We start from the raw sequence: 9,010 nt of genomic DNA, 5'->3' as shown, positions 1-9,010 counted from the left end.
CAACCTTACAGGTTAAAATATATTTTTCCTTTTCCTTTTTATGCTTGCTATTCAAATATATTCCAGTCGGGAATGACGGTAGTCAATTTTCTCTATTTCTTCTATTTGGCTGACTCTCCAGTCCATAACCGTATTGTGATATTATCATGTGGTGCACCAGAAACTTCACGGAAATAATTAAGAAATTGCAGTCCATTTTCGATCTGTACAACATATGACTTTTCTTGCTTGTCTTTATCTGATGAGTAATTTTTTTTATTTAACGTTAACCAGTTAGGGAACGAATACGATGTCAAAATCCAATGTCAATTAATCATAAATAATAAGTTTCTTCCCATACCAACCTTACAGGAGTCTTCAATTCTTCTTCCTCATATCTGCCTTAAATCAAATTCGACATGTCCTTTTCAACTTTGAATTATTATCTGTAACTCGCATATTCTACAATAAATTCCAAAATCAAAATTTCCTGAAGTCTTCTCTTGTAGTTGTCTGTTTGTAAGAAATTCCCCTCCAACTTCCATTGTCTCTTTCAGTCTTGGATTACCAATTATTTTAAAGCATGGATGAGTACAAGAAATTTGACTCTAGTTTATAAATCTTTCGACTTAGGAAGGAAAAATTGTGGGAATTGTACAATGGCGCTCAAAGTTCTCTCTGATCTCGACTCGGCAAGAACACAATACTATCATTTCAAGGCCATAATCGTGGCGGGAATGGGGGTGTTCACTGATGCTTACGACCTGTTTTGTATTCCTCCGATCATGAGACTCCTCGGCCGCATCTATTACGGTGATAGCAACAAATATGAAGGCGATCAGCTTTATGAAGTCTCGGCGGTGGTGACTTCTGTCATGGTTGGCACGGCCCTCCTCGGGACCGTTATTGGGCAGCTGGTTTTTGGTTACCTCGGGGACCGAATAGGTATAAATCTTTCGACTTAGGAAGGAAAAATTGTGGGAATTGTACAATGGCGCTCAAAGTTCTCTCTGATCTCGACTCGGCAAGAACACAATACTATCATTTCAAGGCCATAATCGTGGCGGGAATGGGGTTGTTCACTGATGCTTACGACCTGTTTTGTATTCCTCCGATCATGAGACTCCTCGGCCGCATCTATTACGGTGATAGCAACAAATATGAAGGCGATCAGCTTTATGAAGTCTCGGCGGTGGTGACTTCTGTCATGGTTGGCATGGCCCTCCTCGGGACCGTTATTGGGCAACTGGTGTTTGGTTACCTCGGGGACCGAATAGGGCGGCGGCGCGTCTATGGTCTGGCACTCATGCTGATGGTCTTGAGCTCCATCGGGTGTGGATTATCTTTAAGCACGTCCAGGACTTTTGTCCTTCTCTCTCTTATTTTTTTCAGGTTCGCGTTGGGTGTGGGGATCGGGGGAGACTACCCATTGTCTGCGACTATTATGTCAGAGTTCTCGAACCGGAAGACACGTGGTGCGTTCATAGCTGCAGTTTTTTCCATGCAGGGGTTTGGAATTCTGGTGAGCTCCACTGTGACTATGATAGTTTGTGCTATATTCAACCGGGCATCAAATTATCCGGCACCAGACCACACGCCGGAGTCGGCAGACCTGGCATGGAGGCTTATACTGATGATCGGTGCTGTGCCGGCGGGGTTGACTTATTACTGGCGGATGATGATGCCTGAGACTGCCAGGTAAGGTTTCAGAACTGAAATATGTACTTTATTCCTTTTTTTTTTTTTTTAATTAATAACTGAGTTCTCTCTCTTAATCATACATAATTAATTTTAGTATTCGTATTCATGTTTGTAATTGTATCTAAATTAAATATGGTTAAATTTAACAGGTATACAGCTTTGGTAGAGAGAAATGTAATACAAGCAGTCAAGGACATGCAAAAAGTGTTAGACGTTTCATTGAGTCAAATTGCAGAGGAGAGTCAACCAAGTCCACCATCTTATTCCCTTTTCTCCAAAGAATTCCTTCGCCGCCATGGACGCGACCTTTTCTCTTGCGCTGCCAACTGGTTCTTAGTCGATGTCGTTTTCTACAGCAGCAACCTTTTCCAATCGAAAATATATGAAAACGATAGTTATCTTCGGTCCAAGAGGGACGTAAATGCATTTGAAGACGCCTTTCAGTATGCAAAACTCCAAGCAATTATAGCAATCTGTTCCACAATCCCAGGGTATTATGCAACTGTTTACTTTATTGATCGAGTTGGGAGAGTCAAAATCCAAATAATGGGGTTCTTTTTCATGGCAATAGGCATGTTTGCTATAGGAATACCATACGATATATACTGGGACAAACATCCCAATATAGGATTCTTGTTTTTATATGGTCTAACATTTTTCTTCTCAAATTTCGGACCAAACACAACCACTTTCATTGTTCCCGCTGAACTTTTCCCTGCTCGATTCCGATCAACTTGCCATGGGATTTCAGGAGCTGCAGGGAAAATCGGTGCAATTATTGGTTCAGTCGGGTTTTTATGGGCTTCTCAAAATAAGACAAAGAACGGTTATACTAAAGGAATTGGAATGACAGCCTCTCTGGTGATCTTAGGTGGGATTTGTATTCTGGGAATGATTGTTACATATTTCTTCACTCGTGAAACCAAAGGAAGATCGCTTGAAGAGAATGAAAATGAAGATGAAACCACTGGTACATGCATCTTGCGTAGTTTTACAAATCCATGCATCTGTCTACAACAATCTACTAATCAAGTTGGTGATGCTTAGAGTATCACAGCTCAAGTGATTCACCAAATCAAGTTCTTTCGAGTTTCAATAGCTGAACATTGAGATCTATCAAGTAAGGTTTTGGCGACAAGACCTGAAGATATCAGAAGTCATATATATGATTTATATCTGCTTCTTAATACTTCATGTATTTTTATTTTTATTTTTATTTTTGTCATGCTCTTTGTCAAATCTCTTCTCTGCTGTGTACAATGACAACTGGTCAGGTTTTATTAGATACTTGGATGTAAGGATATGGAAGAATTCTGTAAATGAGTTTGTGATATTTCAAAGTTGATCCTTTTGTGTAGCAGGTTTTTTGGTAGATGATTCATTCCTTTTGCAGAGCTAAATCCAGAAAAGTTGATCCTTGAACTTGGGTAATTGACGTACTTAGATGCTGCTATAAATATATTATTATGCCCTTTTGATGGATCTGTGTATTGAAGCTTAATACTCATGTTTATAAATTATTCTATTGGATATTAAGACCACATTGGCCAAAACATAAATGATCCTTAATTTCATCAAGCAACAAATATTGTTCCTTATTTCATAATGATGAACTATTTCTTAAACAACAGATAGAAAAATAATAGCAGATGAAATGAAGGGATGACGAAAGGTGTAAAAACCGGCAGAAGTTTTAATTAGGTCACTTGGTTTTGGTAGGATAAGAGGCTAATTTATTGATGCCACAGAGACCTTCATGCTTCCCCGAGTTTCTTTTCATCCTTATGTACCCTTTCTCTCCCTATGTTGGACCCCATGAGTTCTTTACAATGATGTAATCCAAACCCTTAGTTGATCCATATCCAACGGCTGTTACACCATGATCAAGCTCAGTTCCACAGTGCCCGTCAAACACACCCTGCAAAGATCAAAACCGTATTAACTTTCAAATAAGTTATGCAGGTTGCAGTCTTATCTCGATTCAAGTTCAACTTAAGAAATTTAAGTGTCTTAGGCAAAAACGGCAAAAAGTAAATGCCTCGTTGAAATAAAAATTTACAAGAAAGGTAAACAAGAGCATTACCCCACTGTAGAATTGGAAATCTCTACCGGAAGCCTCAATGGCCACACTCAGAGGTTGGTTTGCTAGTGCTTTCAAGAGACTTTGTTCATCATTGGCAGGTACATCGTGGTAACCATTGATTGTTACTATTTCTGATTCTCCCTGAAACGGTTTACATATCGAAAATTCAGTATCAAACGTAAATTGACAGCACACCTAGATCTCCTATTTACATGTTTGATATTTCGACAAAGTTATCACTTACCCTTTTCTGTTCACAAGTACCTTCCTCCATTAGGTAGGGATAGTCGTCTTCCTTGTGAAGCCCACCATTAGCAACAATAAAAGCAAATGCATAATCCATTAGCCCTCCGCTGCAACCATTGTTATAAGTTGTGTCACAGTCAATCAGCTCTTGTTCAGACAATTCGGTTAAGTTTTCTGTAACAATTTGGTTTATGCCCACCACTGCAGCTACCGTCGAAAATGCCCAGCAACTTCCTGCAGTATATAGCATAGTTACATGCGAAAATCTCGCCATATTAGAAATTAGACAGACAATATCATGTCAGATTCAAACTATATGTAAATGTGCCCAAACAGGACTGGATAGTATAATAAATAATAGCTTTAACTTTTTCTTTCTTACCCCAGTCGAGTATTTAGTACTCCAACACACCAACACGTGTAAGATTTATCAGTATGCATACCACATGAGCCTTGGTTCTTGATTCGAGTTACGGCTCCTTTCTCCCTCCAATCAACGGACTTGGGCAAATCGACAAAATCTCTGTACTCAAATTCTTGGGGAGGCTGATTTCCGTTAGGCAATTGATCATCCTTGAGCCCCAAATACATTTTCTTGAACTCTTCATGGCTCATATCCGCAAATTCATTCAGACCAAGCCAGTAGTTAGAAACAACCTTATTCCTCTCATCAATGTGCATCAAATTGTCCTTGAAAATCTCAAACCTGTGCAGCTTCTCTTCGAGGCTCTTGTACCCTTGCCATGTTTTTCAATCCACGATTCAAAGAGATTAATAAGTTTATCTATGCACGTTAAATCTTTCGCTGAATAACCCACGATGGAGAAATCTTGGGCAAATGTTGTACTAAAGGCGAAGAACAGCAAGAAAGATGCAACAAACGACAGCTTAGAAAATGAAGAGAAACCCATTTCTTGAATTTGAAAATGCAAGAGAAGAAGTGGGTGGACGAAGATGAGAAACGAGGTGGTCTATATATACATTTATTTTGCAGCATTATATATTGCTTCCAAGTAAAGTTCGTGTATATAAATTGTATTTAGGATACTGAGACTTTAAGGTTTGTCCTTTTGCTAGCCTTTGAACAGAAGCATGTTTCCAAATCGAATAGCTTGATAATACATCATCTGACGAAATACGAAGATGCTGTGATTAGAAACAAAAGCTCAGGTAATAAAAAGTCTCTCAGGATGGGCCTTTTTTTTTTCACCTTGGAACAACTAGAGGTCATTTCCATACCACTGTTCAAGTTTTCGAACAAAACGGCGTCGTTTTGTGTTAAACGACCTAAGGATGAAAACCCTACACTAATTTCCGTCCCCCCCACCAATTGTCTCCACAGCTCTTCATTTCTCTCTTTAGTCGATTTTTCTACCACTCTCATCTTCTCTTTCTTAATCGATTTTTTTTGACAATCTATCCGTGGGGTCTTTTCTTCTTGTTAGCATGTACTCTACATCATCATCATTATTATTATTTATTTTATTATTATTTTTTATTCATTGAAATTCTCATCAATTTTGCTTCGACAATAGTTTCCATTTGATATTAGTTGTTGGAAATACTAATTTCTTGACTCTGTCCATTGTGCTTCTCTGATTAAAGAGGGTTTTGATCCTTTGGTGCTCTTAGATTTAGAGGTTCTTGAGTATATTTTGCATTAAGAACGAAATTTGTTCACTTGGTTTGCATATTATGAAACCCTAACTCCTAAATTTTTATTCTCTTTTCACATTTTTTTATATTCTATATGTGAAATTACAGCTTATTTCATGTTCAGATATTTGCAAAAAGACACCAATTCAATACTTGCAAAACAAAGAAAAGGAAACAAATTTTTTCCTTTGGAATTAAACTAGTTAGGCACTCACCTCTAAGGAGCCTTTTGGCTTCAGGCGGTCTAGGGAAAGGTGTCAGGCACACAAAACCATGCGCGCATTTTCATCCCATTGACTTCTATTCGTATACAATTGAGTCCTAGCACTCTCGAATGTTCATTCATCCCATCGACTTCTATCCACATCCAATTGAGACCTAGCACTCTCAAATGTCATTCTTTGGTCCGAGCAAACATTTGATTATTTGTACTTTAGTCCCTAAATTTTGCCTTTCTTGCAGTTCAATCCTCTTCTCATTATCATTCTCCAATTCCTCCTTAATCATCGGTTGTCTCCTAACAAGCATAATTCAAATCAAAATGAGCCATTGCAGACCATTGATCTTCCAAAAGATATATATACAACTATTGCAGACTGAAAAAACTCTCCATTTCAAACATTTAATACTATGTACATTCCAAGATTTAGAGCAGGTGGATTTGAACATTGGCAAAAGACTCCATGCAAATAGACAATGAGCCTCTCTCACTTAACATACACATCTGCAGGTACTGCTACCGCAGATACTGTATTTAGTGAAAGTCAAGTTTTCATGCAGTGAAAATTGGTGCTTCTGCATCCTCATAGATTGGTTTGTTCAAAGGATTATGTGCAGAGTCAGATTTAGAAGGATTAGGACTACATTTAGTATTCGAAGTGCTTTGTTCTACTTGATCGCCTAACTTCAGATGTGGCTTTAGTTGCCTCTCAAAGTCTCTGGCTGAAGCAGGATTTAGAGTTTTGCTCCTGCAAAACAAAGAAAACTGACTTCAATGCTTATCTTCTATAATGAGCAAATCAAGGATACGGCCAAGACTAAGAATTTGTAATAAAACCATAACAAATTAATGGACGAATAGACTTGATGATCTCGAATAGACTTGGTGACCTTGAACAAATGCAAACACACAAAAATGCACGTGCACAGACACTCACCCAGATGCAAATCATTTTGTTGAAGTTAAAGACTCCAGAAAGTAACCAATGATAAATGCCCACATTCTTAAATGTGAACTACTTTTGGCAATTTGCAGGAGAAACGATCAGATGCGCTACTAAACCTTCCCCCTGCTCTCACATCTGGTGCAACTCTAATCCAATTCAAACCCCAACAAACTGGTTTGCAAGCATGCAAGTGCAAACATAACCATACGTACATTTATCTTTATTTCAATCAACAACTAATACAAGTAAAGATTGGTAACACTCCCTATTAGGTCATAAATTGAAGAGATCTTATCACTTGGATAAATCTAATAAGGACTTCTAAATTTAAAGAATTTACTAACAGCATAATTCAAAGAAGTCAAGCTTTCTCTGCAGCGCCTCGTGCTCTGCCTGAATACAAAATGGAACACCATGCTTCTGGTACACATTGTTTTGAGCTTAGTTGCAAAGGGATGATTTGAAGGAATCCATCTAACAGTGTTAGGATCTACACCAGGAGGAACAGAATCTCCTTCAAGAAACATTGTTGGTCTCTTCCACTGATATGCATGTGATCTCCGTTTCTGATGGATTGATTGTTGTTCCTTCGGGAGAGTCACTGGAGCTAAACGGTATAATTTTCCCCACATCTCAACAGTTGAATTGATCTTGCTGACCTTTACCATAGGGTTTTAAATGGGTCTTCGTATTTGAGAGGCGTTGAGCTGACAAGAAATATCACAAAACAAACCATGTAAGCATCAATTACATATGAAACTCTAATGTTAAGCATGTAATAAAACAGAATTATCCATGTTAATCAAAATGATTGCAAATGTCTGATGAGTTGTTTGACAACTGTTCACCAAATAAAGAAAATAGCAGAGTGCTTCAATTTTTTAGAGACTTTACAGTTGCTTGTGAAAGCTATTATAGTTGAACTGCTAAATAATTACATCCCATAAATATGTAATTATTTTTGTGCGCCTAGAGCTTACAGAATTGGTGTTAGAACCGTACATGCCTCTTCTATCTTATCTCAGCTGTCCATGGCAGACAAGATCGCTACATTGCCAGGGCGGTTTTATCTCAATTTCCTTGCAGCATATCCTTTCACCACAATAATTAACATGATCGCCAAAACACATAATGCAACAGTGAAATTGTACTAGAATGTTTCCCAGTCTGCCAAAAAGAACAGAAAAATGGGGAAAAAAATGGGGGGGGGGTTGGCGTGGGCATACTTCTATTACCCCTAAGAGGCCCAACTAGGCAGAAATACTGGAAGGAGCAAGCTGCCTATGCAAAAGGTTCAGCTATCTTAAGCAAAAAGAAACAATATCTCCAAAAGAATAGTCCTAGCATTTCAAAGGAAATGACACGTTCAACTGTGTTCAGAAAACCTAATTATTTTACCAAGTGGCAAGTCCCAATTAAAGAAAATACAGCATACTTAAAAATACTTGCAGATAATACTAAAATATGAAAACTTATGGATTCAAAAATTGAAAATGTCTATGCATGATGTAGAATCGTAACGCAATAAAATCAAGCTAATTCTATTCCCAGTTAATTTGTAATTGAATTTATATCATTCTGTTCCGAATGATCCATGGGAATCAAACCTTTATGGCCATATCAGGCTATGTAAATTTAGTCACTGTCTCTCTCTTATAACCTATTGTGGTAGGATTCTACTGCTGTTGTTAAAAAGGAAAAAAACAATAAAAAAAGGAACTTCTTAAGTTCTACACAGTATGTGCTCCAATAATTTGAAGCTTCATTAATTTTAATATCCTCAATAATTGTATATTATTTTTGATATTAAGATATTAGCTAATAGACTAAAACATAACAGCGCCAAATTTGCTCAAATTGAAAATTCAAGTTCAATCATTAGAAAAAGATCTAAATAACTACTTAATCTACCATCACAGGAATAGGTGGAACTCAAGAGGAAAGTATAAGCACAAGCAAGAAACGCTGAGCAGCCAACTTGACAAACAAAGATAGAGCATGGCCTGATCAATCTAACCAGACATTTCAAAAAATAATGCTTGTAAAAATGCTTATTTTTGCTTCTCAGAAAGAATCACACTGCCAAAATGTACAAGGCAAAGACCTTCATATATAAATGTCTCATTCTTTTGAGTACCATATCGCCATAGTGAGGCTTCACAGTTATACAAATACCTAC

The 9,010-nt window shown here is 37.7% G+C and overlaps 2 protein-coding genes and 1 pseudogene across 3 annotated transcripts; 1 reads left to right on the top strand and 2 right to left on the bottom strand.

Moving 5' to 3' along the window:
* The first annotated feature begins 932 nt into the window (after positions 1-932).
* LOC111378674 (probable inorganic phosphate transporter 1-9) lies at positions 933-3,040 on the top strand. The gene is made up of 2 exons (XM_023001902.1): positions 933-1,677; positions 1,830-3,040. Exons 1-2 carry the CDS (start codon positions 971-973, stop codon positions 2,725-2,727), a joined length of 1,605 nt encoding a protein of 534 aa, XP_022857670.1. The 5' UTR covers positions 933-970; the 3' UTR covers positions 2,728-3,040.
* A 209-nt stretch (positions 3,041-3,249) lies between these two features.
* On the bottom strand, positions 3,250-4,975 carry LOC111378677 (annotated as a pseudogene).
* Positions 4,976-6,192: 1,217 nt separating this feature from the next.
* On the bottom strand, positions 6,193-7,918 carry LOC111378678 (protein MULTIPLE CHLOROPLAST DIVISION SITE 1-like). Of its 2 annotated transcripts, XM_023001906.1 has the most exons (3): positions 7,834-7,918; positions 7,176-7,538; positions 6,193-6,633 (listed from the first exon to the last, which is right to left on the bottom strand). In XM_023001906.1, the coding sequence occupies exons 2-3, from the start codon at positions 7,497-7,499 to the stop codon at positions 6,595-6,597; spliced, it is 363 nt and encodes a 120-aa protein (XP_022857674.1). In that variant the 5' UTR covers positions 7,500-7,538; positions 7,834-7,918; the 3' UTR covers positions 6,193-6,594. The 2 variants fall into 2 exon arrangements, with proteins under 2 accessions (XP_022857674.1, XP_022857673.1); XM_023001905.1 differs by having other exon boundaries at positions 7,176-7,883.
* Between the last annotated feature and the right edge of the window lie 1,092 nt (positions 7,919-9,010).

Source organism: Olea europaea, unplaced genomic scaffold (assembly GCF_002742605.1).
Source record: "Olea europaea var. sylvestris unplaced genomic scaffold, O_europaea_v1 scaffold1851, whole genome shotgun sequence".
Taxonomy (NCBI): Eukaryota; Viridiplantae; Streptophyta; class Magnoliopsida; order Lamiales; family Oleaceae; genus Olea; species Olea europaea.
This window is presented reverse-complemented; position numbering and strand designations above follow the sequence as displayed.

Bases quoted from the DNA above. Each gene is read 5' to 3' on its own strand.
- LOC111378674 (XM_023001902.1), top strand. From the start codon at position 971: ATGGCGCTCAAAGTTCTCTCTGATCTCGACTCGGCAAGAACACAATAC. The intron at 1,678-1,829 runs GTAAGGTTTCAG...TAAATTTAACAG, and splicing joins ATGATGCCTGAGACTGCCAG to GTATACAGCTTTGGTAGAGA.
- LOC111378678 (XM_023001906.1), bottom strand. From the start codon at position 7,499: ATGGTAAAGGTCAGCAAGATCAATTCAACTGTTGAGATGTGGGGAAAA. The intron at 6,634-7,175 runs GTTAGTAAATTC...TTTGTTTTGCAG, and splicing joins TGACTTCTTTGAATTATGCT to GAGCAAAACTCTAAATCCTG.